Source organism: Rattus rattus, chromosome X (assembly GCF_011064425.1).
Source record: "Rattus rattus isolate New Zealand chromosome X, Rrattus_CSIRO_v1, whole genome shotgun sequence".
In the NCBI taxonomy this organism is placed as follows: domain Eukaryota; kingdom Metazoa; phylum Chordata; class Mammalia; order Rodentia; family Muridae; genus Rattus; species Rattus rattus.
Genome location: NC_046172.1, coordinates 91,838,722 through 91,857,950, shown reverse-complemented (window position 1 = coordinate 91,857,950; position 19,229 = coordinate 91,838,722). Strand labels below are relative to the sequence as shown.

Sequence of the window (19,229 nt, the reverse complement as noted above, 5' to 3'; positions counted from 1 at the left end):
CTGAGATGGGATTGTGTGTGTGTATTTATATAAATGCACATTTGTAATGTTGCAAAGGAGTTCTTTGTTAAATAAAATGTGGTTTCTTTTTAATAGATAATATATTCATTTATTCATGATAAATCAATATTAAGAATACGATGAAAAACTCTTTTCCACCTGTGTCCCTAAATACACACCCATACTTTCATATGTTATGCTTATTTTGTGTTTTTCTTATATCAGTGTTCTCAAGATATGTTATTCTTTTAATTTAATCTCATTGCATATATAAGCTTAATGCAGAAATTAGTTCCCTACACATGATTATGTAGTTTTTAATGATTTGCTGCTATAAACCATACTTGCTAAGATGCAAAACTTTGATTAATTCTTTTTGCTTCAATAAGCATGAGTTGGTAAGATAAATTATGGGAATATGTGCCCATGTGCGCACATGTGGGTTTTTTTTTTACACATATTTCCAGATCACAATTTCCCAAACATATATGGTTTACCTTTGATTTGGCAACAAAGAAGAAGATATATTTCCATACAGCTTCATCTCCATTACTAAGAACATTTTCTATTTGTCATTATGGTAGAAGACTGACCTTTCAGTATTCTTTCAATTTTCATTCCTTCTTTTATGGTTATGAATATGCTGCTCACAGATCAAAGTCTTCTGTGGCTTGTATTTTCATATCATTAGCCCCTTTTCTGGTGATTTGGGGCTTCCATATTTTGCTGAGCTATTTGTTAGAAAGATTAATTCTGTGCACACAGTAGGAGTTATATGATTTTACCATTTGCCTTTTATTTTCCTAGGCATGTGCAAGAAAATTTATGCATTTCACTAGAACAAACCTTATGCAGTTTGAGGTTATATATTAATTCTCAAAATTTTCTTTCAGTATGTCAATTTATTTTTTACCTGTGTGAATATTCTTGTGAAATGCATCCTGGTGTGTGGTTTTTGTTTTAAGATATGCCTTAATCTTTTTCTCCACTCATTTACAATGACATATTCATTATACAATAGTCACCTTTTATTTGTAGTTTCATTTCCCATGATTTTAATCACGTGCAGCCAACTACTGTCTGGAAATAATACGTTGAAATTATTAAAATTAATGATTAATAAGCTTTTTAAATGTATATTGTTCTACTTGTTTCATATCATCTTTGCTATTGTTAAATTCCCACACTGTTTATAAATTGTTATATTTATGTGTACATAAGAAATATACAGCATACAGAAATTTGGTTTCTGTCTACATTTTCCAGTGGTGCCTATTTGGGATCTTAGAAGCTATCCTCCTTGGCTAAAGAGTGGCTTCTGTTTACCAAGTTCATATGAGCTTCCTTTCTGATAATCTTCTAGTATTCACTTAATTCAAATCTAAGACCCAAAATATTTTAATAATTGAAGCCTATGCTTCACTTTTTATTCTTTTTTTCTTTTCTTGGATATTTTTTTATTTACGTTTCTAATGTTATTCCCTTTCCCAGTTTCCCATCCATAACCCCCTATCCTATCCCCATCACTCCCCTCCCCTTCTTCTCCAAGGGTGCTCTCCTACCCACCCACCTACTCCCTCCCACCTCCCCACCCTGAAATTGTCCTACACTACAAGGCATTGAGCCTTCACAGGACCGAGGTCCTCTCCTCCCATTGACTCTCGACAAGGTCATATGCCTGACTGGTGTAGGACCCACTCCATTCTTCCTTTTCACAAGTTTTCTCAAAGATATTGCTGGTTTTTTTTTTTCAAATAAACTTTAGCGCTTCTGTCTAGTTTTATAACCCCCCAAAACTTCTATTTTCATTATATAAAATTTATAACTAAATTTGTAATTTACTGTTTAAATTGAATTCCTCTATAAATAGAACATGGAATTTTTTTATACATATTTAAATATTTTTTGTGAACTTCACTGCTGTTTTTAATTCTTTCCTTTTATAAATCTTGTGCATTTTCTTGTTAAATTTACTGCAAAATATTTTGTTTTGCCACTATTGGTGGAGTATATTCTTTTATTAAGTCTCCTAAATGGTTGTTACTATAATAAAGCTATTGAGTTCTTAATTTTCTATATAATTGTAGAATTACTGTATTTTTGTAGTTGCGTGTCTTGAGTTCCAGGAATACAATCTTATTATTTGTATCTTACTGCTTTTATCTCATCCTTTGTAAAATTTTCTCTTTTGAAAGCAGTGCTAGGGATTGAGCTCAGAGTCCTGCGTGTTTTAGGCAAGCGCCCTGCCCAGGTGTAATCTCAGCTCCATTCTTTCGCACTTTTCTTGTTTTCTTTTAAGACAGAGTCTTACTCTGTGGTTCTGTCTGTGGCCGGCCTCAAACTTGTGGCATGTTTTCAGCTTTAGCCTTTTGAATGTTGGGAATACAGGACCTCCATAACTTCTAGCTTTATAATTTTATTTCCTGAAGTTCTTTTTTAACCATGCTCCTTGGTCTAACTGGTGCAATGCTCATACTTTTGACATACTCTGCCTTAAGTGGGAAGTCATATTTATTGAACAAGAGATCTTCTAGTTATTTTAACTGGGAATCAGAATTCATTGAATCGCCTCAAAACATCTGCTTTGGAAAGAGAGTTCATCATTAAACTTTTATTTATTTTTTTTTTTTTCTTTTTTTTTTTTTCAGAGCTGGGGACCCGAACAGGGCCTTGCACGCCATAGGCAAGCACTCTACCACTGAGCTAAACCCCAACCCCATCATTAAACTTTAAAAGGAGACAATTTTATAGGGACTTATAGACTTTGCATTAACAATATCTATGTCCTTGTTGCCAGAACCTGTATATGTACTACCTTAAATCAAACTGTATTAGCTCTCCTTTATTCAAAACTTTAGAGAAAATACATAACCAAAAATTTGCTGAGATAGAATTTAAACTTTTCAGCAATGCAGATGTATGTGACTGAAAATGGGTAGGTAGAATTTGCAAGGAACAGAGAACAGAAGCTGGAAGGGAGAGTTTTTGACTTTAAGTTCTTCCAGTAAAATGTGATTTCTGAAATGGAAAGATAAAAGCTGAAATTCATGAACAGCATGCACATCTGCAGTTTGATGTGCTGTAGAAACTGTCTAGATTTTGAGCTTATTTTTTCTTTTCTTATGCACAAATGATTTGGAAAATAGCTGTACTTCTATCTTATCTTCATTTTCTTGTGTGCCTCTTCTATAACATTATGCATGCAACATTTCTTCTTCATGTCAACAGTCTCCCCAGTAAAATATGAATCTTTCTTGATATAGTTCATATAAAGTATCTATGTCTTGAGTCTTAATCATAAATTGTTTTGGGCTGTATGAAATTAATACTAACTTTCAGAAAATTTTACAAAAAATTTAGGCTACCTAATGAAAAATTAGTTATTGGATGACTGATTTGAAAGAAAAAGGAACTAAATATATTGTGTTTTTTAGGGTGATGATGGAATTCCAGGGCCACCAGGACCAAAAGGAATCAGAGTAAGCAATATTCAGTATGGTAAATGCTTCGTTATTGTCAACAGATAAAACCAAGTGAAATGGTATGAGACAACAAGAAAAAGCTAAACTAATTATCATTGCACACAAACACATATATACATGTATGTTTATATATACATCTTGTACAGATACAACATTCTAAGTCTATTTACAATTGCTTATATGTATATGCTTTCAAGGATGACCACTTGTTATTGGATAATCCAATATGGCGGCTCATTCCTGGGTATCATCTTGAGAAAGACTTCTGCTCAAGAGTCATTATTCATCTGTAGTTCCGTGTCAAAGGGTGCAGCCCTGTGGACTCTTACCCGTTCGTGTTAGTACATTTTTTCGTAGTCACAACTCAAGGGTAATGTCTATCCTTGTGGGGAATTCAAGGCAGCAGGGCAACTTGTCCTATCACTTCCACAGTGGAAAGCCAGGGTGGACATACTTGTGCATTGCTCATTTTCTCTAGTTCAGAATCCCCTTCCCAGTGAAAGATCCTGACCATAATGAAAATGGATCTTCCTACGTCAATTAATATAACCAAGATAATCCCCACAGGAATGTCCAGAGGCTGATTCCCTGGTAATTCTAGATGCTGTCAAGTTGACAACTAAAATTAACCATTAGAACTATGGTTCCTTGTCAGCCTGACACCTCAGCACATCACTTTTAAGCTTTGTCCTCACAGGCTCATGACAATTATATGATTTAAAATGCATCCAGTCCAACTTTTAAACTTCCCTTAATAAAAGCCTCTTAACTATGAGATACTATAAAATAAAGCAAAGTATATAATTCAACATAATATTGACACAAAGTAAAATATCCCTACTCCAAAATAGAAGTGGGACATATCAAGAAATAATCACTTCAGCATAAAACAAAATCAACAGGAGAAAGATCAAATCCTGCAGCTCTAAGGCTAGTGTCTAGGGGTTGTAATGTAATCAAGTGGAGTCCAAAAAACTTGTGCAATCCCACACACCTTTAGTGTTGCCACCTACAGCACACATAGATTATTAAGTAGTCTTGCTTTTTTTCCATGCCCAGAGCTTTCCTTGACAGATGTCCCTTGTTCCTGGCATCCCCACTATCTTGGGGTCTCAATGGCAGCTTAAGGTTTACCTTTACAAGTTTTTTAAAATTACAAATACATATAATGTAAGGTTTCAATCAATTGCAGCTATTATGTTTTTGAATAAAGGTCTTACTTTGGAACCTGGCTAGACCTTACACCACTGGCATTATTGATTTTTAAAGGTCTGCACCACTAATATACATTAGTTATTTGAAGCCATTTTCTACTACCCTTATTCTGGTAGGAATCTTTTCAAGTTTGTTTCTTGTCCATTGTCACTTTAATAGAAGTCATTGATCACTGAGACTGTTTTCTAATTTGTAGTATCTTTTGGGATGGATACATAGAAGTGAATTGCTATATTAAAGGATATGTTGTGTTTCCAGTTTTGGGTAGATAGTTCCAAATTCCCTGTCATAACATTTGAGTCCATGTTCTCACCATAGACAAAAGTACCAGTTTCCCTATATCCTCACCAACAGAAATAGTTGTCAAGTTGTATTTTACTGATCCAGACAGGAAGATTTAATTGAAAGATGCTTGGGGGTTAGTTACATTAATAACCTCAGAGGGAGATCCATTTGTTGCCCTCTCATCTCCTAGTAAATTCATTATTTACAAACCTGAAAGAATTTTATCTGTAAAGACAGACATTTCATCTATTACTTTGCTTGCTGCTACTAACTGTAATGAAGAAAATGTGCTGGCAAAACAGGAGTCTCTATTTTCTGTAAAGGAATTTTACAAACAACTCTGTAGAAAACAGATATCAGTTATTAAATCAACAGTGACTAGTAACAGCAAGGCACATTTTAATAAGCTTTGTCACTGGATCAAGGGATTTCTTTTATTTTATAGGGTCCTGGACTTCCTGGATTTCCAGGGACACCAGGCCTTCCTGTAAGTATGATTTTCATTATTTTAAAACCCCTAAGAAGTAATCTAAGAAATATTATAAGTGTGTTATATGCCTTTTCAAAGGGGATGCCAGGCCACGATGGGGCTCCAGGACCTCAAGGTATCCCTGGATGCAATGGAACCAAGGTGAGGATTTTTGAACTTAATTGTGAACAGATTGTTGATCAAAGTCTAAAAACGAGACAGAGTAGTTTTGCATTGAAGACAACATTTTCAGTATATTACATTTCAGTAATTTCTTTAAGCCTGTCTAACTAGTGAGGGTAGTGTACTGGATTACAGGTTATTTTAAAAAAATCTTTGTGCAAAGTATTATGAATATCAAAAGTGACTTAGGATTTATGTCTTTCACATAGTAGAGAAGTCGTTGTGAGTAATATCTTGGTAATATCTTACTAATGTTGATTTTAAAAATAGGTGGTCTTTAAATTTTTGAGTACTTCGCATTTTAAGCTAAAACGAAAATATTGTGTGTTATTGATGCTGTGGAGGAAGGAGCCCATGTATACCACAGAACACACATGGAGTTCAAAGGACAGCTTGTGGGTCTTTATCTCTTTCCACCATGTGGGATATGGGTATCAAGTTCAGATTGTCAGCACTTGGGCAACAGGTACCTTTATCTACTGAACCATCTCCGTGATTCGATTCTTGCCTTATTTTTTTTTTAACTGCCTAAACTGTCACTGTGAAAGCTCCAAGTTTTTTTTCATCAACAAAAATGATGCACTTAACGATTAAAAAAATACAAAGCTTTAGATAATGGCACTTTTCTTGTTTGGAGTTAACAATTTAACATTGGTATATAGCAATAGATGAGAAAAATGTGTAAAATGATATTTTGTAGCATTGTTCTTATTCCTACTTTTTCCTTTCTTAAGTAAATGCACTATTTGTGTTTATCCTCTTAGCATTTTATGTTTTCTGCATAAGATTCTAATAAACTAGATCTACCTTATACTTTTAAATTAATGTCATAGCCCAGATTTTAACATTAGGGTATACGCTTTAATTAAATTCTTGCAATACAATGAACATGCTTTTGAGAATTTTAAAAAATATACATAATATCAAAAACAATACTTTTTAGATCCAGTGTTCCTAGGTCTCAGTAAAGCCTTGCCAACAACAATTTTTTTTTTCTTAACACAGAGTCCATTATGTAGCTCTGGCTAGCCTCGCACTCAGAAACCCACTGGCCTCTACCTCCCAAGTTCTGGGACTAAATGTGCACCATGCCTGCTGCAACAATTACGGTTTTTAATGTGTAGATTTTTTAAGGCAAATATCCGGATTTGAGAAATTTATTTAGATTCTTCATTCTAGCTCAGCAGTCTTTGATGACTGGGCCAAAAGGCAATTTGTTTACCTTAACACATTTCAAGAAAATGAATGTTTTGTTCCTATTCTGGAGACAGCTATGTTTTACTTTCTTTTCTTTCAGGTGTGTGTGTGTGTGTGTGTGTGTGTGTGTGTGTGTGTGTGTGTGTGTGTGCACTTGGTGCATGTGCATGCATGTGTGTTTTGCCAGCATGCCTTATGCAACAAGAGAACTAGTATTCAAAGATTTAGGAAACCAAATGCATATGCAGACATATTTGTGATGAAAGGTATTTTTTCCACAAAGGGACCCTTTCATATATCTAACAATTAATTTATATCTTAAGTATCATTTATGTCAGAATTTTGTATAAATTAAATAATTTTATTGTACATACTGCCTGATTAATAGTTTCTTACTCTTATCACTAGCTATGTATGTAAAATATGAATCCCAATGTTGTGTCCATAGTGTATGGCTTCTTTTTTCTAATGTCTTCTAAACTTGAAGTGCAGGGTACTTCCTTTCTCTTTGGACTTATTTTTCTATGTATAAAAGGTGATGCAGAGGAAGCCATTAAATAATGACTCAAAAGCCCAGAGGGATAGTAATTTTGTCCTTTTAAATCTCTGACAGGTTTGTTTCTAGAATTGTTATAACATACATAGGCTTTTGAAAAGAATTTGCGCTAATGTTCTTCTGTCTCAATTTTACCCATTGTTTTCCAAACCAAATGTCTATGTTGCTACTATGAAAAAAATCAGGTACCTAAGAAATCTAATGGCCTGCAATTTTCAGAAGTGTTGTTACTGTCTTCTTGGTGCTATTAATAGCCTTGTTCCTTGCCATCTTTTTCTTTTTGTGAAAAATAATTTGAAATAGTTTACAATGAGTGGAAAGTGAAATGGTAAGCTTGAAATAAGAATTTGTACAGCACATAGCCAGGAAATTGCAGCAAATCATTAATGATTAAATGTGATGATTATCAGAAATCTGTGGTGTGATGATCTCAAAATAGACTTTTCAAAAGAATTTGACAGTGGTACTCTTTTCCCCTTAGATTTGATTGGGTAGATGAGTAGGAATACAAGTGTTTGGCTTGGTAGGTTGAATTGCTATGGCTAGTTGCTTCTGAAATAATTGGAAAGTGGATGCTAAGGACATTTTGGTGATGTGGTATGTTTTAAAGAAAACCATTGTGTGTCAAACATTGCTCACTGCTTCTTCTTTCTCTACGCTCTTCCTTTCTAACTCCCAGGGAGAACGCGGATTTCCAGGCAGTCCAGGCTTTCCCGGTTTACAAGGACCTCCAGTAAGTTCGAAACTTCAGGACTTTTTAAAATGAATTCAAGAAGTAACAGAACAGAGAAGATGAGAAATGGAGAGTTCACGCAATGGAACAGTGTCACATATTTAAGTAGCAGACTAGAATTTCAAAGATGAATGGCAAAAGGCTTCCTGCTGATTAAAGCCAAGGATTCTGTGATGATTAACAAATTTTACCTATAAAATCATAAAATATTCTGATGTGACCCTATAAAAATTTATTCATATTGTTCTTTTTTATGATAATTCATATATACATCATGTGATCTTTTGTTTATTCCTTTCCAATTTGCATAAAATTTCCTTCTTTCTTTTAATAATAGGGACCGCCTGGGATCCCAGGTATGAAGGTAAGCATCACATGCTAAGAAGATAAGCAGTTTGAATAAAATATGTAGAATTCTACAACTGCAATAGAATAGTAACTATAAGTTCTTCCTCCAAATGGATACCATGAAGAGTATACTCTTTAAGCACTATACTATGTCATTTTATATTTGTTGTAATTCTTGAAAAATGTGTGTGTTGTGCTCAATTCTCTCTTTCCTGACACATTCATGCTTTATCTGAATGTATTTTGATAAGACTGACTGCTGGTTCTCTCTAGATATATTCTTTAACCTTGATTTCTGTAATACTCTAGTCTCCTACTATTTCTTCTGCATCTAATAGTACTTCACTCTCCAGTACAAGTTCATTCTGTTCTATCCAGCAGCCATTAAGACACAAACCTGACTCTTGCTTCTCTTCTATGCCAGGCAATATTAATGATATTCAAGGTATTTATTGCTGTCTATGTAGTTACTGGCCATCTACATTTAAAACTTCAAAATAGATTTTTTTTTCTGAGTTCAATATTATCGTTCCTCAGCCTTTTGAAAAAATCTCTGCTCAAATCCCCTCCTAGATGCTCAGATTAACATGTCAGAAGTTAACCTTCAAAGAACCTTGCCCAATCCATTGAATACCCATACACACACACACACACACACACACACACACACACACACATAGTTTGTGACACTATACACTACATGACTTTAAAATTATATATTTATTAATTCTTAGAAACATTCACACACTCAACATATTTATTCTGTCCAGCCCCCACTCCTTCCGGTCCATCCCTACCCACAGAGGCATGATTACCCGTCAGGAGCCATGCCCTTAAAGAAAATTGACCTTTAATCATCCAGACACCATCTGTTGTCACTAACTTCTCATCTAGTGGATGGAGTCCAATAAGACCCACCTCCTTCAGTGCTACAATGATGACCTAATCATTCTTGTGCAGGCAACCACAGCTACTGTGAATTCCATTATGTCCTGAACACATGATTTTGCCCTAGTCCTACCTAACCTTTGGCACTTATAATTTTTCTGCTCCCTTTTCCATGAAGTTCCCTAAATCTTGGGAGCACGAATGTGATGCAATGTCCCCATTAAGACTCAGCATACCACTGACACTCATTCTCTGTACTTTGATCAGTTCTGACTTGCTACATTAACAATTAATTGTCCACCACAAAAAGACACTTCTCTCATGAGATCTAAAGGTTGAACTGGTAAGATCTAATGGGTAGAGAGCTATGAATTTAGAGGGCACTTTGATACTATGGGACTAGATACACACCCTGGAACCAATGAGCTTCCTAGCAATGGATTCTTGGTTAGACTTACACCAGTCAAGAATTTCTCCTGTGAAGTGGGCCTTCAAACCAATCACAGAGCAGTCGAATACCTCTATAACACAATGCCACTTACCTATGAGCATATCTTACCATGCTGGTCATTGTTGTCCTGATAGCCTTATCTTAAGACATTTTTTTCCTTTGATCACTAGTACCACTGGTCTGAATTTAGCTCATTTGAGAATTTAAATTTTCTATTATTCTTTATGGAAGACTTCACGAATGCTAGATAAGCACTCTACCACTGGGTCATTGCAGCTTCTAGTCACTGGTAGGAACTGATGCTTATTTTTCAGACTGCGATTACATACTCTTTTCACATTACTCTAGTATGACTGCCTAGCTAATCTCTGTATTATGTATCACTCATTTTGCCATTTTGCTTCATTTTCTAGACTGTAACAGAACATGCTACCATCTTGTTTACTTGCTATGTTTTATGTTTCTCCATTATGTTTTTGGCCTCAGGAGAAAAGAGTCTCTACTTCTTTATTACTAAGTGTCCAGAGCCTAACCCAATGTTCTACAAATACTTTATATCTAATGCATATTTTTAATTGATGAATAACTGAGTGCCACAAACTCCTAATATACTACTGTACTTTGGTATACCATGGATACTTCTTAATTTACATTTCAAAGGTAAATTTGTTCATGAAATTACTAGTGTGCTTAATCTTTCATTGTATTTATGTACTAATAACTCTCAGAATATTTTTTTTTACCTTCTGGGTGTTTCTCAGGTATAATAATGATTATAACTTAGACTGTTGGTTTCTTTTAGGGGGAGCCAGGCAGTATAATCATGTCATCTCTGCCAGGACCAAAGGGTAATCAAGGATACCCAGGTCCTCCTGGAATACAAGTAAGCATATAGGGATTTTATTTTCTTTATTACATGATTAAAACAGAGGATCATATAAGTCCTGAACCTTCTATACTCACTGTTGTTGTTTTAGTTATACAAATTATCATCTGAAGTTCTTAAAGTCTCTATGCATTCCTTCTGTCATAAGGTGAAAGTTTCCACAAGGCATAGTTGCTTTATTTTATCTATGTATCTGGTGTCTGTGGGTATTTGTGTATGTGGCAACAGAGATTTGCATCAAAAATGACTTCCTACATTATTCTTATGCTATATAGGGAGCAGTAGAGTCCACTATAAATGTTTTTTACAATGAAAATCATTGATCTCTCTTTTAAGATATTAAAAATGCCATTTATAACAGTATCAATTATACATGACATCTGAGCATACTTTGAAGGTTGAAGGAATGCAATTTATGCATGGTAAACATCAAATGTAATCTTACAAAAAGATTGTGTTAGTTTATAGATAATATACAGAGACAGTAATGGCTTTTGAGTATTTATAGATGAGGAAGTCCATTATAGTTTATGAGAGTCAATCCCTTTACCAAAAATACAAATCAGGAGGTTTTGCTATTTGATCACCAAGATACAAAGTTGGGGATTATTTTTTTTTGATTTGCTCATTTTTTATTCTTTACCTGACATTACTAGTCATACTCTTTTAAGTTCATTCAATCTTATCCTCGATTGTTCATATAATTTATTATGAATATTTAAGATAAAAGTATAACATACTATGTACAGAATATATGCTGGTACAACACAAAATGAACACCTATGAACACTTCCAAACCTGACAGAATGTTACAAATAATTTTGAATCAATATTGATGTTACCAGAAAGCCACATCCTTCTAGATTGCCTCTATATATAACTAGCAGCCTGAACAAACTGTTGAAAGTTGCTTTATTCTCTCAACTGTATCAGTTTTCCTTTATAATAGGTGATGGGCATGTAATTTTCTGTGGTGCATCTGCTCTCCTTGGCTTCATTCATATTGTTTTGCTGTAGTTCATTTTTTTCATTTTTCATTATGTATTTATCGCATTTTTGTCTATCACTGCAGAACATACAGTTGCTGAAAGCTGTACCCAATCTCTCTTATTGAGCTACCCTAAAAGCTACTAAGCCCTTCTAGTTGTAAAATTTTTAAGTTCTGAAAATATTGCAGGGATATAGACTTATGAAAATAATTGCATGCATTTATTTCTTTATACGATGAGGTAAAGGGTTGAGTTTAGGGGTTTTGTTTTTCATCTTTTTCTTTACTCCATTTATAACAGGGTCCACCTGGTCCCAAGGGTGTATCAGGGCCAAGTGGTCCTCCAGGACCACCAGGTTTAATGGTAAGTTTCTGTAATTATATTTTCCCCTTTGCTATCTGATTCACAGATATGATTACTGATTATATAACTTGAAAGTTAACTTAATTTCAATATTCATGGCTTTAATTTTGTTATTTATCAATGGCTCTATTATGGCAAAGAGTCCATTTTAAGCAAGCAAAGTCCCTATAGTTTCATACAGGTGAAAAAAATACACACATAAAAGTAAATACATGAAATGGGAGCTGGTCATATAACTCAGTGGTAGAGTGCTTGCTTAGCACATAAGAGGCCCTGCTCTGTCCAGTGCAGAAATATAAAAATGATAAATATTACTGTAATACTTAGATTTCATTGTAGTTGTGATTGGAGATAGGCCTTTACTGCCATCCTCTTTAAACGACAATAAAATTGTTTTCCTGTCAAAGCAATTTTTCATATGCCTTTCCGTGTCTCATATACTATGTATTCAGTGACAATTTTCATATTTTCATTATGCTTGTATGGATAATGCACAATAGGTTCTTACTCTTAAATAGGGGTAATTATATATGCTACATTCCAGAAGAGTCTACTGAAACTCCTTAGGAAAGGCTTAACCTTTCCCTGTCCCTATTAGTTTGATTTAATTGTAAACATCCTGCTATCAGGGGACTGTAGGCCATGGCACTTTTTCATAATTCTGCTGTTACAATATTGATGTTTTCTGGGTCTGTTATTAAACCCTGAATTGCTTTAACCCTTGTAATCTTATTAACTGATTCACTTCACACTTCTGTATATTCCTTCAATTAACCCAGATTTGATAGAGGAAGCAAAGTCTTAGAAACGACACTGATGTATGATATGTAAACAAACAGAGAATGCTGATTTTAAAAGCACTATACATAGGCAGGCAAATGCCTATTTAATATTTAAAAATTATGGTCTTTATTCTTAAGAATCTACTCAATAAAATATGATTGTTTTATCCCCTGTTGCTCACCTCTAATTTTCCATATGTCTGTCAACATTTCCCTTCTCAGCTTCATGTTTTTAAAAGTAACCCATCAAGTCCAGTTATTACTGTCTATTTGAAAATGGGTGTGAGGCCATCCACTGGAGCATGGCGATTCTAAAAGTGGCCACATCCTCAATAAAGGGTGACTGCCCCTTCCCTAGTAACGGATGACTGCTGATAGCGTCTCAGTGGGAAGAAGGACCTGGAGGCCATCTTCCATATCTGTGCTAAGAGTTTTGCTGGCATGATTTTGTGACAGTCTTCTGTAGGTCACCCTAGTTTCCGTGAGATCAAGAGTGCAATAGTCATGTCATGTTTAGAAGGCAACTGTTTACAGCACTACTTCTCATCTCTAAGATCTTATAGTCTTTCTACTTTCTTTCCTTCTGAGCCTTGGGAGGGAGAGTTCAGTATAGAGCTGAACACTCAGTCTCTTATTCTCAACACTTTGACTAGTTATGCATATCTCCCATTGACTATGCCCTATTACAAAAAGGGGCGTTTCTAACCAAGTCAGAACAACCCAAGTCTACGGGTATAAAAATAAATATGTAAAAGGCATATAGACAGCATGACCTTCTAGCAAAATAACAGTAAGTTTCTATCATGGTGTCCAAGACCTCCCGAGTAGTGGGCTTTTGACCAGGGTTGTAATATGAGGTTTGACATTCCTCCAGAATGTCAATCAGAAAAGGATTAGTTCCCAATAACAGTCATACCACTATTGCATCAGCGGGCACATCTTGTCTGGTGGGGAGGTATTGCAGTATGCAGGACCCAGCAATGCTCAACACATTGATGTGCTTTCTCTCCCAGCATTCGATGTTGGACAGTCTGCTTTACGTGAAAATCTGGCCACTAAGGAGAAAAATTTCCTGTGTGTTTGAGATTGGCTTTCTCTGTAGCCTGCAGCCAAAGTGTGAAGGTTCAACAATTGGGTGTCAACAAATAGTTGAGAGGGTAACCAAGAAAAGCCTACTTAATTTTTTCATGCTGTGAGCTACGATCAGAAACACAAACACAATTGCATACAACAAAGCTGGTTTAAAATTGGGCATGTATGTGCTTTTAAAAATCAACTCCATTGGTTTGCATAATTGTGATAAAAACATGTTCATTGAAGTTAACTTCTTTGGTTTTGGTACTTGTGCTATCTACCCTCTCATATTGATCCTAACTTCTCCTCCTGTCAATTCTCGCCCTGTCATCAGAAGTTTCTACATTTGGCTAGGTTGTTTTAATCAATTGAACTATATGCCTCTAACAAAAATACAATCAAGATGTAAATAACAGGATTGTTTAGTACGTGGCTGCTTTCTCTCTGAGCTATATCCCCAGAATTAGAAATAGTTTGAAGGTCTCTTTCAGTAGTCATATAAAACAAAGTTTTAAAGAAACATCTTACTAAAATGTATTCTCTCCTTTCTATGTCTTCTAAGGGCCCTCCTGGCCCACCAGGCCCACCAGGACCAAAGGTAATGTTCTTTCTCTTCACATCATTTATTTCCTGTGGATTAGTTTTTCTGATTGTTAATGAGACTTCAAACTGAAACTTCTCTCCTCAGGGGAATATGGGCTTAAATTTCCAGGGACCCAAAGGCGAAAAAGTGAGTAATCAAAAGTTGGTCATCCAGTCTTAGTGCCTCTCCTTTCACACTCAACTGTACTATTCGTTTTCCTTCCCATTTCTTACGATAGACATAGTTTATCTACTATTGCTTGCAGTAAACTATGAAATATCACTGTATCTTTGTTGTGTAAATAGGGTGAACAAGGTCTTCAGGGTCCACCTGGTCCACCTGGGCAGCTCAGTGAACAGAAAAGACCAATTGACATAGATTTTCAGAAAGGCGATCAGGTGAGCCCTTGGGAAGGAACTGGATAAAGACTGTTTTATGGATAGGTTAATTAGCTTGATTGGGGTAATCATTTCACAAAATGTAGATATATTGAGAGATTACCTTGTACATTTTTAATATGCTCATTTTTGTCAATTATACCTCCTTTAATAAAAATTTTTTTAAAAATATGAAAAATCTAAAACAAAGACTTTGCTCTTATAAAAGGCACTATATGTAGATGTGTACTCTTAAATGAGGGTATATTTTTAAATAACAAGGACTTTGGACAATTAAATTTTTTAAACATAAGCTTGTCAGTACATCATTCTGCTGTTAATACTAGATGAACTTAAAATACATATTCTTGAACATGTTTATCTCTAGGATAGGAAGAATATATATTCTAGTATTAATGTGCCTTCATTTTCCCCATACCTGCATAGGGAGTTCCCGGTGATAGAGGGCCTCCTGGACCTCCGGGAATACCTGGTCCTCCCGTAAGTATTCTAAAACTCTTTAGCATCATTTATTGTGAACTGACATTGCTACACAACCTCTCATGAGCCAATGTGAATACTGTTTTGCGCAGGGTCCTCCTGGTGGTGTGAAAGGGGAAAAGGGTGAGCCCGGAGAGCCAGGCAAAAGAGTAAGTATTATGATTGTCCGTGGTGCTTATAAAGAGTCCAACTATGCTCATGTGCAAGACTTCTTTCTCATTCCTAATAGCATTGCCTGAAAATATCCCTGCAGGTATAACATAGTAATAACTGTCACTTAAAAAGTCTATTCAGCCAAGCAGTTGTGGTGCCTCCTTTGATCCCTAGGAGGCAGAGAGGCAGGATGAGATCTATGGGTTCAGGGCTAGCCTGATCTGCATGAGTGGATTTCAGAACAACCAGGGCTCTATGGAGAAACCCTGTCTCCAAAAGCCAAAGAAACAAAAATAAATGAATTAGTTTAGAAAGAGCACTTTAAAAGTCTATTTATATAGTTCAAGGCAAGACTCATAGTTGTTATAGTCTTTCATTTCCTATTTCCAGACTAACAAATTTTTGTTCTTGTTCCATCATTGCTTTGTGTCCTACAGGGTAAACCAGGCAAAGATGGAGAGACTGGTCAACCAGGAGTCCCAGTGAGTAGCAATGGTTCTTTCCTTTACCAAAAATCATTGGTACTATTTACACTATTTGTAGGTGGTGGTAGAAAAGCAGAGCACGCACAGTATGGAAATGGTTTAGATGAACAGAAATTATCATCACCATTGTGAATATAAATTTGGAATGTCTCTAGCTTTAAGGCAGATATAATGAAGTGTGCATTAATTATAGTCTTAGAATCCTTTTAGTTGCTATAATGGCACACACTGACTAAAGCACCTTAAGCACAAAAAGGGTTTATTTGACTCCAGAACGATACAGTCCAACATGGTGAGGAAGACATTCAGTAGTCAGGGAAAGCATGATGAAAGAAGAAGAGACTGGCTGCTCACATTATAATATCCTCCTTCTCATTGTTGTCCTCGTCCTCCTCCTCCTCCTCCTCCTCTTAGTTGTCATCATGATCGTTGTTGGAGTGGTCCTTGTCTCCTCTCCCTCCCTGTTATTTACCATTTCGTATACGCACCTCTTTCCTACTGACCACTCTAACCTACTACTTCCCTACATCCACACAAATCTCTCTCTCATGTTCATGTATATTCATCTAGTTTTATGGCTCAGAAAGATTAATCTAGGCCACTGGTAACAATGAGTGTGGAGCTATATGTTGGAGACTGATGGGTTCAAGAGAGGAGGCCATAACTAAAGATAGTGATTCATACTCTTTTTTATTGGACATTTTAAAATTTATTTACATTTCAAATGTTATCCCCTTTCCTTGTTTCTAGTCCATAAACCAACTATCACATCCCCTCCCCCTTATTCTATGTGAGCATTCCCCCTCCCCAACCAACAACCTCTTCCCACCTTCCTGCCCTGACATTCCCCTATACTGGGGAGTACAGCCTTGGTGGGACCAAGGGCTTCTCCCATTGATGCCAACAAGGACATCCTCTGCTACATACGCAGCTGAAGCCATGGGTCTGTCCATGTGTTCTCTTTGGATGGTGATTTAGTCCCTGGGAGCTCTGGTTTGTTGGTATGGTTGTTCTTATGGGGTTACAAGGCCCTTCAGCTTCTTCAATCCTTTCTCTAACTCCTCCAATGGGGACTCTGTTCTCAGTTCAATGGTTGGCTACAAGAGCCTCTGTATTTGTCATGCTCTGGCAGAGCTTCTCAGGAGACAGCTATATCAGGCTCCTGTGAGCAAGCACTTCTTGGCATCAGCAATATCGTCTGGGGTTGGCGTCTGTATATGGGATGGATCCCTCTGCATGGCAGTCTCTGGACGGCAATTCCTTCAGTCTCTGCTCCACACTTTCTTTCCATATTTCCTCCCTTGAGTATTTTGTTCTCCCTTCTAAGAAGGACTGAAGCATCCACATTTTGGTCTTACTTCTTCTTGAGCTTCATATGATCTGTGAATTTTATTTTGGGTACTCTTAGCTTTGGGGCTAATATACACTTATCAGTGAGTGCATTCCATGTGTGTTCTTTTGTGATTGGGTTACCTCACTCAGGATAATCTTTTCTAATTCCATCCATTTGCCTAAGAATATCATGAAGTCATTGTTTTTAATTATTTTAATAGCTGAGTAGTACTCACAGGAGGAAATATGGAGACAACGTGTAGAGCAGAGACTGAAGGAAAAGCCATGCAGAGGCCGCCCCACCTGGGGATCCTTCCCATATACAGTCACCAAACTCAGACAATATTGATGATGCCAAGAAGTGCTTGCTGACAGGAGCCTGATATAGCTGTCTCCAGAGCATGACAAATGCAGAGGTGGATGCTCCCAGTCAACCACTGGATTGAGCAAGGGGTCCCCAATGTAGGAGTTAGAGAAAGGACTGAAGGAGCTGAAGGGGTTTGCAACCCCATAGGAAGAACAAAAGTATCAACCAACCAGACACCCCAGAGCTCCCAGGGACTAAACCATCAACCAAAGACTACGCATGGAGGAACTCATGGGTCCAGCTGCATATGTAGCAGAGGATGGCCTTGTAGGACATCTATGGGAGGAGAGGTCCTTGGTCCTGGGAACGCTCGATGCCTGTGTATGGGCAGGGAGGCAGGAGTAAGTGGGTGGGTGGGGGAGTACCTGCATAGAAGCAGGGGGAGGGAGGATGGGATAGGGGGTTTCCAGAGGAGAAATCAGGAAAGGGGATAACATTTGAAATGTAAATCAAGAAAATATCCAATAAAAAGAAAGAGAATGGCATTCAGTAAGCCCTTCCATCCTTGACTCTTAACATAATTCCTGCCCCCTCATCCATAATATTCCTTGAGCCCTTAGAGTGAGTGGTCTAAGTGAGTGATTTTAGCTGGGCCACAGCTGTCACTTATAGTCTGTAGCTTGGGCAGCTGTGATTGTCTGCATTCACCACTGGTCATTGTTAAGAGGGGCTTTTCTGATTAGGGCTGGGGATCCTCGCATCTGTATGTGCAAACAGAGGTGGTTGTTCCTACGTCTGCTAAGTTAACCATAGGAACACACTCTCTGCGTGGGCCAACTTCCTCTTCCCACATGTTGGCTAGGTTCATACTGCCCATTATTATGTTCCCCTCTTCCCACCAGCCTCATGCTGAGTGGGTCTTGAATCCATTCAGAGGGTAATTGGTCACACCCCATGCTGCTATCAGACAAATGGAAATACCTTGCTTTCCTACTGGCTTCTTTATGTTCCCTTTATCCCTGTTATTTTCCCACCCACATCCTCATTTCTCCAATCTTGCTGCTCCATCCCTGAGTAAACCTTTGCACATATGCTATATGGCCTCTTTACTTCTTTTTCCCTAATATTATCATCCTTCTTATCCTTTAATGTAACCTCTCCTTGCCCCCATTTCTTTCCTCGTTTCCTGGTTTGCACGGAGATGCATGGCACTAGACATGCCATAATAATGAATTGAAGGCAGGCTCCTCACATGAGAGAGAACAAGTGACATTTGTAGTGTGGCAGCCGGGTTTTCTCACCTTGAATAATGACTTTTGTCAATTTCTTCCATTTCTGTACACCTTTGATAATTTTCTCACTTGTTGGTAATCTAGGCTGCCTCCATTGTCTAAGTATTCTGAGTAAAACAGCAATGAACATGGATGTACATGTATCTGTGTAGTAAGACATAAGGTCTCACATGCCTTGGAAGGATATACCTGAGTCATATGCTAGTTCTTAGTGTTTGAAGAAGTTCCTACACTGATTTCCAAAGTTGTTATACTAGGTTCCATTCCCACCAACAATATAGAAAACTTCTCCTCCTCC

At 36.8% G+C, this 19,229-nt stretch overlaps 1 protein-coding gene across 1 annotated transcript in view; it reads left to right on the top strand.

Annotated features, from left to right (window-relative positions):
* Window positions 1-19,229, top strand: part of LOC116888646 (collagen alpha-5(IV) chain-like) — a 760,537-nt gene that overhangs the window by 606,205 nt on the left and 135,103 nt on the right. The window contains exons 4-16 of the mRNA XM_032889937.1: window positions 3,435-3,479; window positions 5,428-5,469; window positions 5,551-5,613; window positions 8,067-8,120; window positions 8,458-8,484; window positions 10,610-10,690; window positions 11,983-12,045; window positions 14,464-14,499; window positions 14,590-14,631; window positions 14,790-14,882; window positions 15,309-15,362; window positions 15,455-15,511; window positions 15,953-15,997. Coding sequence (XP_032745828.1) covers window positions 3,435-3,479; window positions 5,428-5,469; window positions 5,551-5,613; window positions 8,067-8,120; window positions 8,458-8,484; window positions 10,610-10,690; window positions 11,983-12,045; window positions 14,464-14,499; window positions 14,590-14,631; window positions 14,790-14,882; window positions 15,309-15,362; window positions 15,455-15,511; window positions 15,953-15,997 — 702 coding nt within the window. The remainder of the gene's footprint in view (window positions 1-3,434; window positions 3,480-5,427; window positions 5,470-5,550; window positions 5,614-8,066; window positions 8,121-8,457; window positions 8,485-10,609; window positions 10,691-11,982; window positions 12,046-14,463; window positions 14,500-14,589; window positions 14,632-14,789; window positions 14,883-15,308; window positions 15,363-15,454; window positions 15,512-15,952; window positions 15,998-19,229) is intronic.